Below are 25,150 nucleotides of genomic sequence, written 5' to 3'. Positions count from 1 at the left end.
CCCCTGACTTCCTGCTTACATCGACAAGGGCAGGCCCCAGTTCCACATGCCCCAGGGAGAGAATCAGTGGTCTCTGCCCTGCTTCAGTTACCCCTGGCCACGGAGGTCACCCCTTAGACCAGGAGATGGGGCTCCAGAGGTACGCCGAGGATGCGCAATGCCAGATTAGGTGGAAAAGAAAGGAATCGTGCTGGAAACTTCCTGGACAACATCAGTTTACTCCTTTCCTCAGCAACTCAAAGGATCCCCTTAAGGTTTCACTATAAATCCATTCTCTTTCCACCGGCTTCTGCTGGATGTAAATCACATTGCTACTCCGAGCCTCGCTGCCAATGTTATTATTCATATACATGACTGCAAGCCTGGATGTGCTGCGGGCCAGGTTGGTTTCACCATCCGCCTGGGTCTCAGGAGAAGCTCTGTTCTTTCGGCTCAGTTTTTTTATAAAGTGTACCCATTGCTGGTGACGTCAGCAAAACTGGGAAGTGAATGAGGCCATCTCCAGCACACCCTTTAACCTCTACCCTTGGAATGTTCCTCTTGCCACTCCCTCGCCATTGTTCCTGGCTGGGGGGTCGCTACATGGAGCCACCCCACCTGCCAGCCTCACTTTTGAGAGATTACTTCTCCTCCTCTTCATTCCCCAGAGGCTTCCCATTCTGCTGATATGCAACACTTCACCGTTAATTTGAAATATTGCCTGATCCTGACAAACCAACCTAGTAAATTGCCACAAGCCCTTTCTTCGATCTCCGTGAGTCATCAAGATTTAGTATTGCTCCACGCAAAGTACATGCTCAATTTAAGAACTGCTTGTTGATGAAAATGACTGCTAAATCAATCTAGTGGTCATGTTTTAAAAGGCTCCTTTTGAGACCCAGTGCCATGCTGCCTACACCCAAAGGAATTGCGCTCCTGGCAGGGATTTCCAGCAAGTGAGGCAATGGTTTTTGGACAAGGGGCCTTGCATAGGTGGGAACGTCTCTGCCTACCAAGGTTTGACTTAAAGTGAAATTGTGAAGGAGGTGACCCTTATCTTTTATCTCCTTGTTAGATAAAAACATAAAATATGTTTTTATGTAACTATTGGGATGCTGTCATTATAAATCCTTCAGAAACCAGCAGAACCCAGTACGAAGAGAATGGGGTTAGACAGTACACCCTGCTGTGATTTCTTGCTTAGGCCACACACCGGCAAAGTGGCTTGGCCAGGTACCCTCACAAGTGTGAATCATGTACTAATGAGTGTGACACATATCAGGTACTTAGCTGCTATTCACCTCCTATGAAGTGGGTTTTATTCCCCAAAACACCAAATGCCTGACTCTGGGATTTTAAGTACAGAGAAACATGCCTTTTGTGAGGGGGGAAAAGCATTGCACTTGTTAGTTGGGTGAGAAAAGAAAACCAAGCATTCATTCTTTCCTTTCCTTGGCAAATATGGACCAGGGGTCTATTATGTGCCAGACACCACCGAGTGCAGAGGAAACAGTGGGGATCTAAGAACACCATCCCTCCTCTACTCACGGCTCTCAACCCGGGTGGTTTTGCCCCTCAGGGGACATTTGTCAATGCCTGGACACATTTTTTGGCTGTCGCAACTGAGGAGCGCTATTGGGTAATGGCAGGGGATGCTGCTAAACATCTTACAGTTCATGGGACAACCCCCACAACAAAGAATTTCCTGGCCCAAATGTCAGATAATGAAGGGATTAGGAAACTCTTGTCTCTAATGATAAGAAAAGGCAAGATTTCTAAATCTTAGCATATTATAAATAGCACTTTTTGCTTCTTAAAGTCTAGAACCAGGGCTGAACTGGTTACACACACGTGGGTGGTGTCGACAATGACCCATCCAAACACTTGTTGTAGGACCACCAGAGAATACTTCCTTGCAGATTCAGCAGATGGGAGATAAATGACATCCTGCTCAGTTAGAAAGATGCAAGTCAGCGGATCCTCGCTCAACGCCTGAGGCTTTTTCCTGACAACTTTCCTTGCTCTTGTTTTTACTAAGTGGCCATTCCTGGGTTATTTGTCAAACATATCTTATCTCCTGTAATATCATCTTATTCTGTTTGGTGTGGGTTTTGAATTCCAGGCAGACCATGCCCAGTATAATAGTCTTGGACAGACATTCTTCCTGTCTGGGCTATTTTCTTCCTGTCTAGAGTATTTTAGTTACTGCCCTAAAGTTTGCAAAATGTTCTTTCTCTGGAAAGATATTCTTGAAAATCAGTAAACTTCAGAGAATGACAAAAGCTGATCAGTGACTTTTCAAGAAATGGGGCATGATTGTTTGAGAGAGTGGACAATAGTAACACAAAACCCCAAATAAAACGGGTACAGAGGGTGCCCTTGGCATTTACTTACTGTCTAGAGGTTTTCCTTGTGGACCAAAAGAAAATTGAACAGTATATGAAAATAAACAGTGGCCCATCACAAAAAGGAAATTAGGCAATGGGCCTAAAATAATGTTTAACCAACTTTACATTCCCCTCTGTTCCCATTTTGTTTTATTTCTGTGGAAAAATGTGTTAGCGGGGACAGTCTAAGTTACTTGCTATTTGAAAGGTCTGCCTGCATTTGTTTAGCTGGTGACATTGGGGATATTTGATGGAAAAAGATGATGGTAAATATGGGTGGCTCTAATGAAAATTAAATGCAATTCTGATGGGCTTAATTATTTTAGCTACTGGGGAAAAGTGAGATTTCAGAATATCTGTGATTTGTGTTTCCTGTATTTCCTGAAGCAGTCACTAGGCCAGTTTCTATTTTGTCAACATGGGTAGAGTAAACATTGCAGCTGCTCTCCTATTTCTGAACATTGCATTTTCATTTTTATACTGTGGTATGGAGAGATTTCCCATGAGGTTACTTTATCCACTGGATGTTTCAAAGCAGAATTTTATGTCATTCCTTTTTTGCATTGACCTACAAATAAAGAATGGCTTTCAAACCAGGTCTGCCTCCCTGAGTCTTTGCTCATGCTATTCCCTTTTCTTGGAACATCTCCCCGTATCATCTGCTCTGCAGCCACCAACACCTTCACTTTCCCACTTTCTTGGTCTTTCCCAATCTGGTGAACTCCTATCCATCCTTCAAAGCCCAGTTCAAATATCATTTTCCTCAACTGTTTCAGGAAGAATGTATTACTCCCTTCATTATACTACCATAGGGTCTCCTACATGCTCTATGGTGTCACCTGATACATACCTGACACATAATTGGTTGTTTTTATTGTCTATTCTTGTAAAAAATGAGATCATTGAGTATAGATAGTTCTATGCTCTTCCAATATATTTCAACTCTGTATGTCCAAGGACTAGTATAGTGCCAGGTTCAAAATAGGCAATCAGCATATAATTATCAAATGAGTGAATAATGAATGAACAGATGGATGGATGGAATAGGAAATAATTAATCTGTCATCCTTCCCTTACTAATTTGTAATGCCACTTTTGAGAACTATAAAATTCTTATATATGTATGATTTGATTTCTGACCTAACTACTCTGTACTATTGGTCTGTTTATCCATTCTGTACTAATACCACAACATTCTACTTTGTGTCACTATGTCAGTCTTGATATATGGTAGGACATGTTTTCCTACATTATTCTACTTATTCAAAATTTTCTTGGCTATTTTCAGTCTTCTTTTGTTCCATATGAATTTTAAGATCATCTTGTCAAGTTCTATGAAAAGCCCTGTGGAGATTTTCATTGAAATTTCATTGGATTTATAAATTAACATGTCAGGTAATTGGTATTCTTACAATATTGAACAGTTCCTTCCAGGAATTGTATCTCTCATTTTATGTATTTCCTTTGGGAAAATTTTCTAATTTCCCCCAAAGACATCTTTTATTTAATTATTTTCTAAGTACTTTAGATTTTTGTTGCTGTTGTAAAGGTAGCCTTCAATTTTTATTATTTTAATAAAATTAATTATTACATACGTATATAAACGACATGATTTTCTTCAAATTGTTCTTGTATTAAGCAAACTTGATGGACTTTATTACTTCCAAGAGTTTGTCCATATATTCTTTTGCATTTTCCAAGTGGACAATTATATCACATCTGAATAAAGACAATTTTATTTCTTCTTCCAATCCTTATACATTGTATTTATTTTCTCCCCTTATTTTTACTAAAACCTGTAATATAGTAGTCAAAAGAAACTTAGATAACAAGTAACCTTATTTTTTTGCTGACTTTATATGTATATTTGTATTGCATGTTTCTATTGGCTAACATGTGCTGGGTATTTCTTTTTCTTTCTTCTTACTTCCAACAGTTCTGTCACATTATGCTTGGTGTGTCTTGCAAAGGCTTTTAACATCTGATATGACAATCTCTGTCTTTTATCTGATAAGTTATAACCATTTATATTTATTGTGTTTAGAGCTATAATAAGGAGTTCTTTCTTTATTTAACATGCTTTTTCATTTCTTCTTTTTTCTCCTGGCCTTCCAGTTCCTCATTCTCACCAAGTTCTTTTGCTCCTGCAAAGCCGCCATACACTCCCTTCACCTAAAATTGTCTGTATCCTTCCCTACAGAAGGCTGGCTCTTTCCTTGAGGCAACTTGAGGTCACCTGCTAAAAGAGGTCTTTCTGGGGTCTCTCCTATTCTCTCTAGTAGCAGTTTCATCCCTTTACTTCTATCATCCTCTTCACATTTTTTTGGAGTTATGTTATTTCATATCTTGTTTTATTAGATTTAATTGATCTTACAATTTCAGCAATATATTAACAATTGACTTTGCTGCCGTAGTTGACCAACAGACCCTGTAGAGCATTCCCAGTAAAATATTAAGAAACCTTTGTTGCTGGATTTACAAAATGTTCAAATTTTAATAGTGTACTTTACTGAAGAATTCTTTTAATACCAAGTTCAATCTGAGTAGGCCTCTAAATGAATCCTGGCCTTTTGGCTGTATGAGAATGCAAGTGCTCCCAGGGTTGACATTCTCTGTCCTCCTACAAGGAGTGCTTTGTTGTGTGTTAGGGTCATTCCCTTGAACACATTTCTCCATTTAAGTAACAAAAATTTTGAGTTTTTTACATTATTGTTTATAGCAGAAACAATGTAATGGGCAGTTTGCATGTAATAAGTCAAAATGTCAAAGGTTGTTATAACTTAATTCATTTTATTGTGTGGAAACCATGGCTATTTATTGCTCTTTTTGATTTGCTGATTTAATTTCTTTCTCCACTCTTGGCAAACCTTGAGTTCCATTTGGCAGGAAACATGTCTATTTTATTTGCCACTTTATGTTTACCTAATTTCTAACATATATGAATAAAAAAGAATTCAAAATGATACCTTTTTTTTTTAAGTAGAGCACTGAATTGCATTTTCTCAAAGTGTGATATACATGTTGTCCTGATTTTTTCTTTTTTAAGTAAAAGTAATATATTGGGCCTCTCAGTCTATTAAAAATATTATTGTCTATATATTTTTTTCTGGGTTGTTAATTTTTTTTCTTAATTTTTAAAGAAACTTTAGATTATGTAAATGTTGCATCGAGAATATAGGATTTACAGATTAATTTATCAGATAATTGGTATTCTTACAATATTGAACCCACCCCCTCCTCCCCCTCCCACATTTTCCCCCATTAACAACATCTTTCATTAGTGTGGTACATTTTTCTTTAATTTATTGATGGCAGTTTAAAACTTTGAAAGACCTTATATAATGTCTTATTTTAATTTTACAGAAATTTAAACCCTTTACATGTCAATTTTTTTATTTTTTGGGTTTTGTTTTCTTTAGTTTATGGTTGGTTTTTATGCCCCCAAATTCAACAGCCTTTGGTAGTTTTCCCCCTATCATGGCCTCATTCACTTAGGAGGAATCCCCTAGCTCTGTTTCTTAGAGTTCTTTAGTGCTAGAGAACAAGAAGTTTTGTTTTGTTTTGTTTTTGTTTTTGTTTTAAATCATGACTTAATACATGGTCCTGTCCCACGATAGGCAGTACCTGAATAATTAGAGATAAGACAACCCTTACTTGATATTCAAAATATTCAACAATTTGCCTGGGCCCAACCAGTCCCTGGGACCTCCAGCCTATACACCCGTGGGCCACCCCAGGGCCTGCTGAGACAGACCTTTCAACGGGGAAGGCAAATCTATGGTCCCTGCTCGTAGCCTGCATTTTCAGCCAACCCCATGTTTTTCTTAATGCCTCTTTTGGAGGTTTTCTTAAGGCCTCTTCTGACTTTAAAGCCTTGGAACTTTTTACCTATCCCATAATCATATTTATTTATACCTGCCTGGATATTCCACAGATGGGCAACTTCAGTCAAAAGGACACAGCACAAAAAGAAAAAGAAAAAAGGGCACAGTAATTGAGTTCTGCCTTCCAGGACTTGCCGAGCTAAATGCAGGTTGTAGTGACTGGCTCAAGCTGTCTTGGGTTTTTCCACTCAGTGCCTTGTTTTGGGTGGTGAGAGGCTCGTTCCTTAGCTGATGGCACTGCCCTGTAATCTTACTGTCCCTCCACATTCCTTTCTGACTCAGGCATGGGGTCTGGTGGGTCGGGGGAGGATTTTCTGAGTGCAGAGCACATCCCTGTTTTCCTGGGATCTGTCTGCAGCTGTGCCTCTGGGAAGGAAAGCCCCCGTGAGGGAGGCCTCGGTCTCTTCACCTCATGAATTGCGTCATGCCTGAATGACACTTGTCTTCTTTCGGATCGCAGGTGCACACGTTCCGAGGCCCGCACTGGTGTGAATACTGTGCTAACTTCATGTGGGGACTCATCGCCCAAGGGGTCCGGTGCTCAGGTAGATGCGGACCGGTCCTTAGCCTTTTCCAGTCACACACGGTGCCCCCATGGTGAGCTGGACGGTAGCTCTCCAGAACCGGGAAATAGGCCGAGATTAGCTCAAAAGACTAGCTTCCTGGAAGGCTTACAACACCTCCCTGCTTCATGGGGATGCCCTTCCAGGTTTTGCAAGAATGAGAAGGATTATCTCATGTTTATGCAAGAAAAGGAAAGAAAACCAAACAGATACATTTCCTTAGGGCACCTACCGGCATCCCAAAATAGGCAGTAGTCCTTAAAAGAAAAAAGTCACTTCCAGTGGAATTGCCTAGATGAAAAAGCCACACTTTTCCCCTCTACTACAAAAGCTAGGACATAAATTAGTAATCCTGGTGAACCTCTATTATATACCAGGCACTGAGCTAAGCATTTTATATTTATCAGGCCATATACCTGTATCAATGGCCTGGGGGGAGCTGCAATTACACTTGTCATTATACAAAGGAAACTGAGGCTAGAGATAATTGTTAGTTGCCTTGGCTGCATGGTAAGTGGTGGACCGTTGATTCCAAGGCGGTCTGACTCCAGAGTCCATACTGGTTTTTTTCTTTCATCAGATAAGCTTTGAAATCACACACCTTGGTTTGTTATCAGGTAATTTCAAAGCACTTTGACGCTGTCAGTGTTTTTTCCAGCTAGAGCTGGACACACATACCCATTGCCAACAGCACATCTTACTGAGATACATCTAATAAAATGATCACAAGTTGCCAAGCCAACGTGTAACTAGGCTTCCTAGTTCATCTTGCCGTGTATTTTCTGGCAAGTATTTGAGGCCGAGGGCAAGAACAGCCTTCTGTGATCATCGATCAGATCTCCACCAACACTGTGACAGGTTTTCAGCCTCCAAGTGGGTAATGATTTTTTAAAAAATATTTCTTAAGAAGGGTTTAAAACAAAATAAGCTAATTGCACTACATTAAGGTGATCTAGCGCCCCATACTGCGTAGTGTGGCTCACAGGGCCCTTGACACCTTTTAGCCTCCCCTCGGACTGGAGGGGCTTTTTAAGCTGCTCTTGTTTATACAGCAGTCGCGGGGGCCCTGGGGATGGGTCAGGTGGCTCTCCTGGAGTCTGTAACTCTGGGCTTCACTGCGCCTCCTCCCGCCCCAAGTCCAGGAAACAAGCATGGACACGGGCTCAGGGGGCAGCCCCTCCAGAGGGCCTCCAGAGCCGTTAGCTCAGAAGCCGGCCAGCAGTCCCACAGTGTCTCACGGCTCCCACCCCGAGCAGAGTGGTGGCAGAGCTGCGTTACACAGTGGCCACTAATTTGGCCTTCGGACTGCGCCCACCAAGAATACCCCTGATTGCTAGTATTATTCAATTTAGGCAGGAAATCAGTCCAAAGTCACTATTCACAGAACAAAACCCCAGGCTTTGCCTCAGCTGGGAGCGGGAACTTTCTCTAGGATAAAAGAGGTTTTCACGTTTGTTGTGTTTTTGCTTTTTAAAATCGAACTTGTTGTAAGGCTGTGTTGTGAGTGTTCTCCAGTGGCCACTGCTTATTCTCGTATTTCCTCTGAGCAGCAGGAAAGCTAAAAGCTGATCATTAAAGGTTAGGAGGAACCAACATTTTGTCTCTCCAGATTTTTGTACATTTTATGCATTCTTAAAATTAACTAGGCTTTATTTGTAGCATATGGAGTTCTGTTAGTTTGCAAAAAGCGAAATATTTTCATATTTCCTAAAATATTTTGTATTTATAAAATATATTAAAAATAAATATAAATATTTATAAGATAAACATAAATATTTATAAAATATATAAGAATATATTTATAAATATATATTTTTATATTTATTATAAAGTATATTTCTTTTATTAAAATATCAATATTTAGCTCTACATAGATAAACACACACTATTTCCTCAGTTCTTAAGGTAAAGTTTGTGAACATAATAAAGAACTTCTAATGAAACAGCTTAAGAATAGCTGTCCAGATATCCTTATCTATTCTTATCTGTCACTGTATTTCCTATTTATTTGCCTTAACATGTATGTTCTGTATTTCATACACTACTCTGTGTACTTTACATAGATTAACTTACCTGATCCTCATGAGAACCTTAGGAGGTAGGTGCTGTTATTATCCCCCTTTTGTAAAAGAGGAACCAAACAAGAAAGCCAACCTATTTTATTTGTTCAGTTCACTGAAATTATCATTCACTAACTTTGGGTGTTCACTTGAGCTTTATTAAATTTCTCAAGTCAATAAAAGAAAGATGAATTAAAACTGGCATTTTTTTTGGAAGGAGGGTAGACAGAAGGAATAATGCCAATAAGCATTACACTAAAATCACTGAGAAATCACCCCTAATGATTTTAGAAAATTTGAGCACCGCTAAGACCTTTGATAAGGCTAAGTGCTTTTTGGTAAAGCAGCTGGCCACAATACTCATTGTCATATGTATGTATGTGTGTATGTGTGCATAGTGTATACATATAATATTATTTTTCATACCTTGAAAAACAATATTATTTTGGACTCTGAGTAGGCAGCAATTTACTTTGAACAACCTCAGCATTAAATTTTTATTTCCCAGATTGTAGACTATGCTTCGTTATTGTCGGAGAAATTCTGTCAGTGGATACCAACTGCTAACAAGGCTTTTAATGTATTCACTGAACTTAAAAGCACCTTTTCAACTTTGGATCTTGATATGTCCTTTATAAATAATTACTCTAATTATCACATTACACAGCACTGTTATAAATTGTAAACTCTCGGGTACTCTCTCTGGAGTCCAGTTAGGTATTATTTCCATCTCACAGGTGTCAAAATAAGGCAAGTAGAAGGGAACATGCCCTGCCTAGAAGTGCCCAACAAGGAGGAAGGGATTGGAAACCATGGGGTAAAGCTCCAGGAAATGGCAAGAGGATGCCAACGATGATGGGCCCTTCAAGCCAAAGACTAGGATTCCTAAAGAGACTTTAGCCATGGTCCCACACAAAGAGCATTGAGCGCTTCAGGGAAACAACCTGGCAAAGGTCCTGAGTGCCCTTTATAGACTTGACTAGCTCTAGGAATCCAAATCCAAAAGCCCACTGGTCCCTCCAAAGGGTTTCAGCCCAAAAAAGGAAAAAATAAACCATCCACCCAGCTAATTACCTGAACTGTCTCAGTGAGCTGATCCGTTCTTGTAATCCAGCGACTGAGATGGTTTCGTGAGAAGGATGGAGTGCAGTGAGTAAGGATGAATTTTATACTCATCTTATGGAGAGTGCCACCTCTAATTGGGATGCTGCAGAGAAATATTTCAGAACCTTGGGTGTTTTTATTTGTATTTTTGTGACTTTTGTGTTGGGCATGTGCAAAAGGGCTGAGCAAGGCTAATGTGGCTTCTTTGTTTCCAGACTGTGGGTTGAACGTACACAAACAGTGTTCCAAGCACGTTCCCAATGACTGTCAACCTGATCTCAAGAGGATCAAGAAAGTGTACTGTTGTGACCTCACGACACTCGTGAAGGCTCACAACACTCAGAGACCCATGGTGGTGGACATATGCATTCGGGAAATTGAAGCAAGAGGTTTGGAAATTATTCCTTACTATAGGGATTTGTTTCATTGTTTATTTTTACTGTTGTCAAGGAAATTTTCTTATAATTGTTAAATTGACTCTCTACTACTGTTGCTGAGGAAATGGCCTGTACACACGCTTGCACACATACATAAATAAACTCAATGCAACCAAATCATTTCATTTTCCACATCCTATATGAGTCGTGCACACGTGTTGTCAATAAATGTTTATTTAGCATTTATTATGTGCTAGACATTGAGGATTTAAAGGTTATAGTTCTCACCTTCAAGAAATAGCTGAGTCAGAAAGGAAAACAAGTCAATATCATATATTCAAAGCACCATGCAGGCACAGAGGGAGACTATTCTTATTTGAGGATAATTTCGTTCATGGTAGAGGTAAGGCTTGAATGGAGTCTTTAAAAAGTGCTCCTATTAAATAAGTTAAGAAATTGTTCATCAGTACATGTATGTCCTACCATATAAAATTCATTCCTTATATTGGTTCAAAGAAGAGATGAAGATTAAAAAGACCTTTGCAATGAAAAATCAAAGCGGCAAGGAAGATAAAAACATTTCAAAGAAGAGATTTTTGTTTTACGTTATGTTTGAGCCATCTTTCCTCTATTTGTACTTTTGGGACCGCTATTCAGTATAAAATGTGCAGTGATAAGGTGGGCTGAGTCTGGTTACAGAGAACTTGGATTGCTAGATGTAACTTGGATAGCAGAGCCATGGAAAAAGCCTGTGTAAGGCTTTACCCGTTTTTGCCATGTATGTCCTCTGTTATACTTGGTATCCGTTATTGGGTCTAAATTGGTTTATTCTACAGGTATTTATTCATTGGCCAACTGTTCCTTTCTTTCTAAAAGAAAACGAAAGAGGATGGTATATCTTATCTGAAGTCTTTGAGAGATAGGAAATTTTCCCTTTCCCGTGGATGATGAAAGTGATAGCTACTCTTTTTCCTTAGGACTTGCTCATTTAATCTCAGATTGTAAGAAAAGCTTCCTACCTTTTGACTTCAGGGCTGGCAGAGCTAAATTGATGCTTTGGGATCTGGTGATCGTACTGACCTGGGTAAGAAGAGAGGGGTGCCCAGACCCTGGACAAATGCCCTGGGTACTGTTGTTTAGGGTCAGATCACCAGCCTCTCCAGAGCCTGAAATCAGGGCCAAGAACAAGATGTGGGCTTCTCTGGAGAAGCTGGGATCATCCCATGGAGATTCTCATCAGAAAGGACAAATAATCCAGGCAAGGTTGCTGCTATGTCTAACATTAGGGAGGAAGTCCGTGGGAAACACAGGGTTAAGGAAGCCTGGTACAAGAGCCAGAATAGTATGTATCAGGAATGTGTGCCAGGGAGTCAAGGTGAAAGGTTTGCAGCTAGAGATATTAGGAGACTGAAGATGTGAGGGGAACCAGAGAGTGGACTGGAAGAGACCCAACATGGCGCTCACATTCTGCTGCTGACATCTTATCCTGTCTGTTAACAAACTCCTTTTTGTTTCTCAAATGCTCTTTCACGCCCATTGGTCTCTACATGACATGGTAGACTGAAAAGATCATGCACTTGAAGTAAGAATTCCAGCCCTCTCTCTAGCTGTAGTAATGACCTTGGGTACCTTACTTACCCCTATTTGAACCTCTGTTTCCTTATTTGAAAAATGAACAGAATCAATTGTACCTCATAAAGTAGTCGTGAGAGTTAAACGAGTTGATAATATAAATGACCTAGTGTAGTGCTATTTTAGTTTCCTGGCTGCTAAAGCAAATACCACACAATGGGTTTATTAAACAATAGGAATCTATTGGTTCACACTTTTGAGGCTGATAGAAATCCAAAATCAAGGCACCATCAAGGCGATTCTTTCTCCCAGAAGACTGGCGTTTTGGATCTGGCTGCCCGCAACCCTTGGTCCTTGGCTTTTCTCTCCTATGGTAATGCACACACAGTGATCTCTCCTGGTTTCTCCTGCAGGTTTTGTGGGCTCCTGGCTGCTCCACCTATGGCTCTCTCTCCTCTCTCTCTCTCTCCCCCTTCCCCAGACCTTCCCTGAAAGGTCCTTCCTGATTCACCTGGGCCACACCTTAACCAAAGCCACCTCATCAAAAGGTCCCCTTTACAGTGGGTTCACATGCACGGGAATGGATTGAAATTAAGAAATGTCTTCTCCAAGCCACCACAAGTGCCCAATACAAGGACTCCAACCCACATTATTTCTTTTCACCTTTTCTTGGAAGGACCACTTCCTCTAACTCTACCTCCAAATCAGCCTGACTTTATTACTTAACCTATAGGTTTGAATGCTACCATGGAGATGCCAGACAGAAGTGTCTTCAACAAGATAGAAATCTGTTTCTTTCTCAAGTAACAGCGCAGGCACTGGGGAGGAGTCCAGCAGCTCTGCGGTGGCAGGAACCAGGCCCTGCTACCTTTGCTGGTCATCCTGAGTGCTGCCCTCGTCTCTGTGACCACAGTGGCCACCACCATCTCATCTGCATTCAGCCAGCAGAGCAGGAACTCACGAAGGGGAGAGCAGGCACTTTCCCTCCAGGGGCACAGTCCAGAAGCTGTGTACATCACTTCTGCTCTCTTTGCATTGACCAGAATTTAATCTCACTGGATGCAAGGAAATGTATTCTAAAAATCAAAGTTTCTGGGGAGTGGAGGTAACTCGGTGGTTGAGCACCTGCTTTCCATGTACAAGGTCCTGGGTTCCATTCCAGTACCTCCTTATAAAAAATAAAAAAATTAAAGAAGTTTTTAAAGAACGTTTCCATTACTACAGAGGAAGCAGAGAAAAGATATTAGAAGGATAGCTAGCAGCCTCTACTCTGGCAAACTCCAACCCTTCCTTCATGACTTCCTTCCTTCCAACTCTCCAGTAGGACCTTTCCAGACTCTCTTCTATCAACAAGCAGGATTACTTGTTCACTTTGCTGTGCTGCCATGTACTGCTGTGTACTTGCGTCAGTTGTGGTGTATGTTACAATTATACCGAGATTTGCTTACTTGCACCCCATCTAGATCAGGGATGATGGCTGCAGGTTTGATCTTGTGGATGAGCTCCAATTGCTTGTGGATGAGCTCCAATTGCTCAGTAGTGGCAAGATGGACAACTAGACTGATATGAATTCAGAGACTTGGTAGGGCTCAGTGGGAAAAAAAGCTGAGATCAGTTAAGAATGTCGAGGTCACAGGAGACGTGTATTTGTCGTCTCTGCTCCAGACCTAATGCAGACCCTTATATGTGGCAGATCACACACCCTCCAGAAATGGTTGCCAAACAAAAGAACAGGATCACACATTAGTTTTCAAGAGGCAAGTGTTATCAAGAGTTTGACAGAGTATGTTACAGCTGCAGCAAGAGGAGGTATTTGCTTAATTTTGTCAGTTGTAGTTTGATAGCAGCCAGTTTTTGACGCACAAGTTCTAAACTCTGGGTCTCCATCCCTTCTTATACTTTTGGGACCTGGCTAGGACTGAGGGACTATCTGAACAAAACAGTAAGGTGTAGGAACAAAAACCAGGATCTGCTTTGTTGTTGTTGCTGTTGTATTAGCCCAAATAGGCAGTGATCAGGGACTCAAAATCAATAATTAGAATTTTATTTTCCTGATTTGTGTATCTGTTTGTATGATCAGTTATCTGAAGTTACAAATCAACAATATTTTTTAAACATTCAACATACTGTCTTATTTATTATTAAAAAACAAACAGTCATAATATTTGGATTGTTGCAGTAAAATCAGGATAACATGTATTATCTACACATATGTGCGTGGAGCTAGCACAGTCCTACATACAGCATGTCTCTTGGACGAAGATGCATGGATTGCTGCCTGTAGCAGCAAAATGTGTGTCCAGGCAGTCAGATGAACAAAGCAAACAGAGGACTGTTGTTGATGAGACTCTTAAGCATCAGTTAGCTTTGAAAAGGGAGGCAGGAAGAAAACAGGTTCTCTCTTGGCAGCCACACAGTGAACAAAGACAAAATTCCCTGAAAATGGAGTGGGCACAGTCCAAGTACTGACATGATGGTGTGCAGTTTATAAGAGTACTGACCATATTTTCTCATGTCCTTATCACATACAGTGGAGATACGAAATTAGAGTCTTTTGAATGTTTGGGGCAGCTAAAGTTAAAGTATCTCTTTTTCTTAACAGGATTAAAGTCAGAAGGTCTTTACCGAGTCTCTGGGTTCACTGAACACATCGAAGATGTCAAAATGGCATTTGACAGAGGTAGGCTTGCACTTTCTTTAACGTCACCTGACTTAGCCTTAGTACTCTCTCTTCTGGAATCAGGTTTTATTCACTCTCTTGAATGGGGTTTCATAGCTCATGACAGCCATTCTTCAAGAAGCTAAGGAATAATACTTTAAAAATCTTATAATTCTGCCTCTCTGTGAGCTCCCGAAAAGCTGTAGACAAGTGATCACACTGAGAAGTGAGTTTAAAGTACTACTTGTGGTTAATATAGATACAGGAATGTTCTTCTACTACAAGGTATTAAGAACATGGTGGTACATGGGGAAAATACAACTAATGTAATTGATAGGCTATAGTTAACAACATTCTAATATTTTTGTAGCAAAAGCAAAGTTGGTACTATATTAATGTAAGGTCAAAAAATATTAGGGAGTAGTTTTGTGAGATATGAATATGATTAAGCAATTTTTCTCTTCATTTTTTTCATTCATAAGGAGATCTTGATATGTCATTTAATCTGGGTTCATCTGTGTGTGTCTTTCTGAATACTAGAGGAACAACTGAGTTAGCAGCTGGAATTAGATGAGATAAAAGCGCCTGGACAGAACTTTTTAGAAGGAATGTTTCCATAACTTCTTGAGCTGCCTTTTCTATTTTATTGTTTTGAATTTGAAATAAAGATCCTTACATTTTAAATAAATAAATAAAATACTACTTGAATGAGCAACCAGAATCGGTGCCATGTAAGAATCTTGACTTGGTTGCCCAGTATGCATGGCCAGTGCCTATGACACCAGGTACCCTGCTGTATCCTCCATCTCTGGATCCCGTTGCCTCCTCTCCTTCCGGCACAGTTCCAAACAAGAGAGCATAGGGATGGGGGCTACCCAAACACGGAAGTAGGGGAATCTGAAGACGTTTAGGAGGCCGCTCCTTTTGTTCTTTTGACCCACATTCTATAAGCCGTTCTGTCTCTTAGGTCAGATATCATAAACCAACCTGAGAACTTGTTTAAAAAATGCAAATCACCAGGGCCCATGCCAGACTAATTCAGGAGGGTTGGCTGTGCCCAAGAATCTGTATTTCCAGTGAACAATCTAAATAACACTGACACAGCCAGTCAAGGGCTGGAACCCCAGCCCACTGGATAGGCCCCTGTGTTGTAATGTAGTATGAAAGGTCTTGGATAATCTGGCCCTCCCTGTCTATTCAGGCCCATCCCCAGTTCCCCCAGCAATACCTTAGCTGTTTGGGGCTCGTGGCATTCTTCCCATCTGGAATGTGTTTGCCTCAGCACCTATCATTCAGGGCTCAGCTCGGCGTTGAATGTTTCGTGAAGCCTCCCTGGCCTCCCCAAGCTGACCTCAGAGCTCCTTTCTTTTCCCCATGTGCCCCAGGCTTTTCCCAGGCCTCCAGTGTAGCAACCTGCCCATTTCCTTGTAATTGTATGTTTGCCTGCCTGGCAAAGAAAGGGAGTAGCTCTTTTCTTCTTTGATTCTCCAGGGCTTAACAATGCCTGGCACAAGATAGAGTCTCGACAAATGTTTGTTAGTTATGTAAAGAATGGGGTCAATATTTTATAGCTGCTATACATTTAGTTATCTTTGCTGGGGCACCTGTTCTTTCAATGCCAATAGATCCTCTATGTTGTAATATAAAAAATTTATAGTCAGTGACAGTATATATTTACTAATATACTGATATTTACTAATGATATAAACAAGTCAAGAAGGTCTTGAAAATGAATATACAAATGGTAAAATATATGCCTATACATAAGGGAAGGTTGAAGTTTCCCAGATTAAAATCCTTGGGGTTAGGGGAGGAAGAGTTATATTAAAAGAAACTGCAAAGAGCATGAAAGCAACAATAGAAAAGAGATTTGACAGTTTTTCAAGGACCTTCAACTTCCAAGTCCGAGGAATACTGGTGGAGATAGACAACGTCCTTGGTGCTTTTTTATTTCAAATGAGATGGCGATCCTGTTATTAACCTTTGTGCCTATAATACAAATTACTCTGTTAAACTTCTACATCACAAATGACCAGGGGCTTGGGCCCAAAGAATAATTTCAAGAATTTCGAGTCTGTGTAGCTAGCTCTTGGGCTACATAGACCCTCAGAATCAACCTCACTCTCACCCAACTCCATTTTGTTGCCTTCTGCAGTTCAGTGTTATTTTTAAAAGCCAAAGTTGTTAGAGAATAGTAAGGGAGGGCTCATTGTTGGATTTTTTTCATTCTGTTCCTGCTTTAACTTGGTGAAATAAAGGCCTAATGAGGAATTGGATCACTGATTCTTTTTCAGACGGTGAAAAGGCAGATATATCTGCCAACATCTATCCAGACATAAACATCATCACGGGAGCCCTTAAACTGTACTTCAGAGACTTACCCATTCCCATCATCACATATGATACCTATTCCAAATTTATAGAAGCAGCAAGTAAGTACTGAGAACTAATTTTCCAACTGTACCAGATTTTTAATAGGATGCTTTTGATCTCAAGAAAATTGAAACTCAGAACCGCTTAAATTATTGCATGCGCTGCTTAGGCTTTGCCAAACGAGGGCACAGTGGTAATGCCAGGAAACCAGACAGAGCCCACCAGCCACGCTTAGCCAGTACCAAGCCAGCTGGATGGGGCTAGGGGCCAGGCAGTTGTCCCTCCCCATAGCCTTTTATATGCTAGAACCAGCACAGTTAGACCTACGGATTGAACACATGAATGTTTCTGGAGTGAAAAATCAGATGTTGTTCATGAGAACTATATAGATTAACTTTCATCTTTTAGGCTAATTGGTTAAAGTCACACTCTATATTTTGCCCGTTGATATTAAGCCAAGAATATACTGTGTCAAGTACTGTTCAAGGTGCCCTCCCCACTCGGTTTCTAGTTTTACCTTCTCCTCCACCCCATGAGCAAGTATTATAAGCTCCATTTTACAGAAGAAGAAAGCCAGGCTTGGAGAGCCGAGCCCTCAGGCCCAGGAACGAGCAGCAGCATGTGTCCTCCGTCGGGTCCCGGGGCTCACTCGGCCAGGCCCTGGGCCATCGTGAGGCCAGAAGGGAGGGCTGCACTCTGCCCAGGAGGAGGCAGTGGTGAGGAAGGCGAGAATCAGATGCTGGGGGGCAAGACGCAGAAGTCAAGCCCACTTGGAGGAAGTTTTTTTTTTTAATAAAAAGAACCTTTACTGAAAGGGTTATATACAGGCGGTGAAATATAGTCATGAGATGCCTGATGGGGAGCTGGAAGGGCAAGCTGGGAGTAGTGCGAGATGGACCTTCTCCCTGCTAAGAACATTCTTTCAGGGATCCCTTGGGCCCTGGTGGTGATGGCTGCAGGAGCTGCGAACCCTCCATTTCAGGAGGAAGAGCGAGGACTTTCTTTGAGTAGCTGCCAACACCTATCAGAGACCCGAAGGGCAGAAGCACGCAGGCTTCCTTCCATTGTTCGCGTGCGTGGTATCTGCTTCCTAACCTGGGCTGTCCCCCAGGGTCACCCACGCCAGCACTCTAGTGAAAGTGCCATCAGTGCAAGCTGAGGCGGCTTCAGCTGCCAACCAGGGAAATCATGAGACAATCTCCAGATGACACTACCAGGTGCGGTAACGTTTAGAGCTTTGGTCCGTGACATTTCTCGTCAACTCAGCATTTAGAAGATGGGCAAAGCACAGCCCGTGCATGTGCACCAGACAGTTAGGCATTTTACTGGGCTGCAAATTCCTGGTGGGGAAAGACTGTGCCCAGCCACCCACCACCTACATAGCGACTTTCAGTAATAATGTGGCGCTCAGCCTCCAAGCCTTTAGGGATGCGGTACAACACAAATAAATGGATTGATTTAAGTGAAATTTTACCTGCAACTGTACAACTTCATTTTACTCTCCCCACTCCGTAGCCCAAACAAACAAATCAGAATTCTTGTTCCTTCTCTGAAAACTTAAATTCGACCTCCCATCTCTGCACTAATATTCGCTCTATGTGATCTTCCCAGAAATCTCCAATGCTGATGAGAGGTTGGAAGCCGTCCATGACGTGCTGATGCTGCTGCCTCCGGCCCACTATGAGACCCTCCGATACCTGATGATCCACCTCAAGAAGTAAGCCATTGCCTGCCCATGAACCCTCCTCTGCCCCTGGGACAGATAACACTCTAGGAACATTGTATAGCCTTCCTTCCCAGCCCACTAAGTGCACAGACACTCCTTTGCGGTGCAGAGCACTGCCTTCCCTGGAACGCTCGCTCTGTGTGGCATGTAGGAGACGTCATTCCCACATGGAGGACCATCCTAGCCTCAGGTTCCAGGGGAGACTGCTGAAGCGCCCGAGGTTAAGTAACTGCTCCAAAGAGGTGAAGCCAGGGTCAGAGTCCAGGCAGCTGAACCAGAGCTCACACAGCACCTTAAAGCCACCTGTCGGTGCTGCCTCCAGAGCTTTACCTTCCTCCAACACAGTTCTGCTCTTCCTCCTACTGCTTGCCCCAGTCCTAGACCTTCTCCTGCCTTCTTTCTGGGTGAACACATTCCCACCCTGATCTCTTGCCTTTTCAGGTGTGTTAGTAATCTACTGTAACAAATTATTCCAGAATTTAGCAGCTTAAAACTTAGCATTCCTTATCTCACAGATTTCGTGGGCACCTGGCTTGGCCAGGTGCCTCTGGTTCCAGGTCTCTAATGAGGTTGCAGTCAAGGTGTCAGCCAGGCTGCAGTCTCATCTGAGGGCTTGACGAAGGCAGGATTCCATTCCTCAGAGGCTGCTGGACTTCAGACCCCTCAGCTCCTCGCGTGCTGTTGCCTGGAGGCCACCCCTAGTTCCTTCCTGGCCAAGCGCCTCTCACCATAGGAAATTCACAACACAAATGCTGGGTGCTCTCAGAGCAAGCCAGTGGAGGAGCACTCCCAAAAAGGGAGACACTGTCTTTTGTAACTTAATCTCAGAATTGACATCCCGCTACTTCTGCCAGTCACTAGATGCATGCCCCCCCCCCCCCAAGAGAGAGCATTACACAAGGGTGTCGATTCCAGGTGGTGGGGATTCTACCAGGCCATCTTGGAGGGTGCCCCCCACACTGGGCTTCAGGTGTGTGTAGTTAAGTACGAGAGCATGTGAGTCAGAGATGGAGATGATGAAATGTTTACCGGACACTAGAGCCTCTCCCTCCAGACTCTCCTCCATAACTCTTGGGGCTCTTCCCTTCACTCTGCATGTATATTGAGGTTGAGAGGTTGGTCTTTGAACTGTTGAAGGGGTCCTGGGAGGAGCAAACTTCAATGCACTGCCCCCCATGTTTTTGGAAGCTACATGGCAGCGTCTTATTCTTAGATAAAATGAACTGGAAAGTGTCCACACTGACCAATTCGCAGATCTTTGCAGCAAGTGAAAGGAAGTAAGATGCAAACAATGTGTAAACAGTGGATGTTGAGATTTTATTTTTCTTATGCCTTATGAGACATACAAATATTGTTGTTTGGACTCAACATAATCAGAGTTGGTAACATTTGGCTCAGAGGAGTCCCCTTTTGATTTAATTTATTGAATTTAAATGCACAAGTACTTTTTGGATAATGAATAGACCTAAAGTTTCAGAACACGGTTTTTAATGAGCTGTAAATTCTTTCTTTCATTGTGATCAATGCCCAATTGTTGTAATTTGGAGGGCAATGTACCACTGTTAGGAAAAGCGCTAACAACTCCCAGATGAATTTTAAATGCCAATAATAATGGCCTTTTATCATGGTGGGTCAAGTGCAGTGCCTGACTTGATAAGGAGCTGTAAGCACTTTGAGAGTGATGATTATCCTCTCTCCTACCTTCTTCTTAGTTGAGTAGCATGAAAGTAATAAGCCAAGTTGACTTTCCTTAAATAATGCTAAATGAGTAATCCTACTTGGTGCCAAAAGAATAGACACAAAGGCATAGCCTTTTGTGCAAAGCCTAACCATATTTTAATTCTATTTTGCTCCTTTGGAACACCTACTCCCTTTTAGATCCATAATGAATATTCTAAAACCTACATTCCTAAAACCTAGATTGTACCTTTAGTCTACTAGGAAGGTATTGAAATGGCTTTGGGATTTAAGTTTCATTCTTAAAGGCTTTACAATTCGTTCATGGATGTTGAAATGATGGTTTTCAATTCCAACAATAATTATTGCTCTAGACCTCGTCCTGTGGGAGCTAGAAATAATGTCCAAATGCTTTCCCATTCGGCCCCATGTCAGCCACTCCCCATTCCATGATAAAGCCTGGCTAGTCCTAAACTCGTGGCAGCCCCGTCCTCTCCTTCACCCTCCCCATTTGGCACCAGCCCTGCCAGCAGACAGGCAACCTGCCCTCAGCTTCCTGCTTTCCAGCAAAAAAGAAAGGTAGGAAGCAACAAGGTGGAAGACAGACTTCCATATACGGCTGGACTGAAATCTGGATGCACCATGGGCCAGCTGACAACCCGCTGCCTCCTTAAACCTAGAGTCCTTAAATGTCAGTTCCGTGTTGATTTTCTATTTTTAAAGATTGAGTATATAGTAGATCCCCTTAGTAATTCACTTCCACTAGCTGAGAGCAGAATCAACTGTCTAAAAAGAAAAATCATCAAGAGATTTCCTACTTTTCTGTAATTCTTATTCCCCAATTTTGTTTTATTTTGCAATTTCCAAACATCTCAGGGACATAAGGACCCAATCAGTAAATCACGTTGCCCGCCTGTCTATATAATGCCTGCGTGTGTGTTTGGTTTGCAGGGTGACCCTGAATGAAAAGGACAATTTCATGAATGCAGAAAACCTGGGGATCGTGTTTGGGCCCACCTTAATGAGGCCCCCTGAGGACAGCACCCTCACCACCCTCCACGACATGCGGTACCAAAAGCTGATTGTGCAGATTTTAATAGAAAACGAAGATGTTTTGTTTTAATCCGTCAGGGAAGTGAGCTGAATGGCCCCGGCCCCGTCTAAGTTGATAAGGCTACAGGAATGAAAACATTTCTTCCACTTGATCTGTTTTTTCAAACAAGTGACAGAATTTCCTGGACCGCAGTGGATTGCCAAGTCGGGTACTGTGTCTCGTAGACACGTGCCACTGCTGCGTGAGAACCACGGGGCGAGGGCGAGAAAAGCCCCTCTCCTGGGGTCTTTTGCTGTGCCTCGTATGTATGTCTGTTTTGCTGGGAGAATGATTAATAAATTTTTCTTTAACTTATTAAAAAACCAAGATAGACCTTTAAACTTCAGTCTTATCAGTAATTAAAGGAAACTTACTTCATAGAGGTACTTGATACAGTTATACATTTTCCACTTACGAGAAGACAATTCTATATGTTAAATGTTAAATGAAACCTATATTGTAAAATGTATTTTTATTTTAGCTGCAAGAATGTTATTTTATTTTAGCAAATAGAACTCAATGCAGTGCATTGACTATTATCCGAGTACCCCGTCCTGCGTTCTTGCTGTGATGCCCTGAAAAAGTTTACCATGAATGCAGTATTATCTTGACATACCTCTGTCATTAGTGCTTTCCAAGGAAATTTCGCCTGCCGTTCGTGTCCCATCTGTGATAGTTTTTGCTCTAAACCCTAGCATTCTCCTATCGAGCAGCATTTGTTGACAGCAGCTGGAGGATAGTCTGAAACGTCCATATATTTTTTTTTTCCAAAAGTGTGGTAAATTCCTAAAGTATGTTTCGGAATTGGTCATAATCTTCCCATACCACGTGTGTGTATCTAGAAACATACAGAATGCTGTCACTTGATGTTAAAATGATTTGGGGACACTAGATATATCTGAGCCGTGTAAAAAGTTAGCACTTTCCCCCTTTTCTTTTTTGGGCAAACTCTGAATTCATCTGTAATGGCAAGTGGTATTTTTGCCATATTTCTGTATCTATGAAAAGTGAATCTGCAGAACTAATTGTCTTGTTGAAATTTTTTTCAGTTTTGTTTTACAAACAAGCCTATTTTTAAAAGATAGAATTTAAGAATTAGCAAATATTAGTTCCTCCTTGATGAAAGAAGTTCTGTATGGATAATAATTTAACATGATTTTACGATTCTAGTTCCATCCTAATAGTTACATTTATCTTAGCCTGACCTTTTCACACCAAAATTTTTATATTTTGTAACACAGGTGGAAAATATTTAAAACATCAAAAGCTGTAAATCTAGATTTTTTTTTTTAATCCAACAACGATGTCTCTTCCTCTGATTGTCAGAGGTAATCATATCATTACTCACTCATCTTGTTTTGGAATGACCAGGAGAGGATTACCGAGTGGGTTCGGTGGAGCTGAAAGGAGTTGGGTGGTTGTCCTGGAAAAGTCCCCAGGGCCACGCGGTTGGGCTCCATTGCCGCGCGGTTGGGCTCCATTGCCGCAAGGGCGTCAGGACGGCTCTGCTTGGGCCCTGCGATTGCTGTTTCTCCCAGCTGTACAGATTTGTTTGTTGTGGCTCCTGTACTCCTTGATACTGTCAAAAATTATCTGGAAATGGTTTTATTTTGTGAAGTGCACAATACTTTGTAATTTATGATAGTGTAAATGGAAGGAAGAGCATTAAATGTATTAAATTCCTCTGTCTGTCGTTTTGGAGAATGTTCATGAAAGTTGTGTTGGGGGTGGGGAGGGGCTCTCCAGACCTTTGTTCCCGGAGTGATTTTGACAACAGATTTTCTATCGCCTCCTACTGGAGAATCTGGTCTAAGAGTCTAACACTCCACCTTCACTTTTGAGAAGACCCGCCCCATTTGTGCCCTCCAAAGAGAGGGGCGGGTTTGAGCCAATCCCTCCAGGCCGTTTGTGGGACAGAGGCAAGAGAGTTTGGGAGGCAGAAATGCCAGCTCTGCCTGTGTTACTACTATCAGCACATGGCCTTGGGAATGAGTTTCCTCGTCTGAAAAAGTGCAGCCGATATTCTGACTGTAGCATCCGAGATGAAATTATGACCTCAAGTAATTAGGAAGAGTGATGTCTCATTATTATCATTACTGTTTTAAGAGCAATGGCTTGGAATGGGAAAGGCTATGGCATGGGGGAGGGGGTGAACGAAGCAGGAGCAGGACAGGGTTTGTCCCAGTTTAAATCCACTTCTAGGTAATAATGAGGGATATTATAACAGCACTCTATAATGGCTAATGAGGTTCACTTGACTCCTTCTCTCCAATGTGATTACAACACTTGATCCCCCCCGCCTTGCTTTAGTCTGAAGCTGCTCACCCTCACCTATCTCCTCCACCATCTGGCAGCCTGACCCGGCTCCTCTTACCTGGCTTGAAATTCCTGCCATTGGAATGACTCTGGTAGTTAGACCATAAAAGAGGCAGCATTATTCCCAGAAACTCACTGTCAAATTGTCCACAAGTAGCTTGGGGGAGGTGGGACAGGGGCAGGGTGAGGGGGAGAAGACAGTGTGAGATTGGGAGGAGACCCTTTTGCTTTCTCCCATTAAGATAAATGGGCATTCACGTCACCTGGTTCGACAGCGTGGAGGGCACCAGGAAGTCTGGGTGGCCAGCAAGAAATAATTGGACGCGTTTGTATAGGGGAGAGAAGCTGGTTGGGGGGCCGGCCAGTGCAGAATTTCAAACAGGAGTCTGGAAGGGCAGAGGGGAAGATGCGATCGAGGAGGGGTGGTGAGGAGAGCACAGGAAAGAAACATACCGTACGGATGAAGAATTGCCGGGACTGCCTGACTCTTCCTGAACACCCAGTCTGGTTGGCGTATAAGTACTCAGGATCTATCAATCCTGATGTGTTTGGTTTTAAAATTTTAATATTCCTTTATTTTTTCCAACCAATATTTATCAAGCACTTTTTAATGGGGCCAGACATCGTGAATACGTGGAGGCAAGAAAGGGCCTTATCTCACTGGAAGAATGAACAAGTAAGTTTAGTCTGGCTGGAAAGAGGAAGTTGCTCATATCAAAGTTTTTGGATTCTAACATAAGGGGATAAAGGAGCTATTGGGTTTGTGTGGGTTTTTTTTTTTTTTTTAAGCAAACATACAATTTTGGAATAATTTTAGATTTACAGAAAAGTTGCCAAGGTAGTACACAGATATGCCCCTAGTCCAGTCTCTCCTAATGTTCCATGTATATAACCACAGTACTTTTGTCAAAGTGAGAAACCATCATTGGTGCATTATCGTTAGCTAAACTCCAGACTTCATTCAGATTTCCCTGCTTTTTCAACTGATGTTCTTTTTCTCTTCCAGGATCCCATCCAGGGTACCACATTACATTTAGCACCCTGAGTGCTGAATGAGGTAGATGACCCAATTGGATTTACATTGTTAAATGATCACTTGCTTGACTGTGGATAGATCAGAGAATGTGTTGATGAATTGAGGGTATTGAGAGTAGATGTAGGGAGTCAGTATATGTGGTTGTAATATAGGACTGAGATGATAGTAGCCTGGGTTGGGTGGCAATAGCACAGAGTTGAATTATACTTAGGAGGCAGAATTGAAAAACATTTGTTTATGGATTGGATTAAGGAATCAAGGATGACCCCAAGATTCCTTAATTGCCAAATGGGTAATAGTTATTGAAATGAAGAATATGAAAAGAGGGGATTCCTGAGGAAGGG

The 25,150-nt window shown here is 41.8% G+C and overlaps 1 protein-coding gene across 1 annotated transcript in view; it reads left to right on the top strand.

Moving 5' to 3' along the window:
- Positions 1-23,139, top strand: part of CHN2 (chimerin 2) — a 290,985-nt gene extending 267,846 nt beyond the window's left edge. The window contains exons 8-13 of the mRNA XM_004456592.4: positions 6,711-6,795; positions 10,193-10,366; positions 14,529-14,606; positions 16,880-17,017; positions 18,570-18,675; positions 21,313-23,139. Of these exons, the coding sequence (XP_004456649.1) occupies positions 6,711-6,795; positions 10,193-10,366; positions 14,529-14,606; positions 16,880-17,017; positions 18,570-18,675; positions 21,313-21,484 (753 nt within the window). The 3' untranslated portion in view covers positions 21,485-23,139. The remainder of the gene's footprint in view (positions 1-6,710; positions 6,796-10,192; positions 10,367-14,528; positions 14,607-16,879; positions 17,018-18,569; positions 18,676-21,312) is intronic.
- The last annotated feature ends 2,011 nt before the right edge of the window (positions 23,140-25,150 follow it).

This window comes from Dasypus novemcinctus, chromosome 5 (genome assembly GCF_030445035.2).
Source record: "Dasypus novemcinctus isolate mDasNov1 chromosome 5, mDasNov1.1.hap2, whole genome shotgun sequence".
In the NCBI taxonomy this organism is placed as follows: domain Eukaryota; kingdom Metazoa; phylum Chordata; class Mammalia; order Cingulata; family Dasypodidae; genus Dasypus; species Dasypus novemcinctus.
This window is presented reverse-complemented; position numbering and strand designations above follow the sequence as displayed.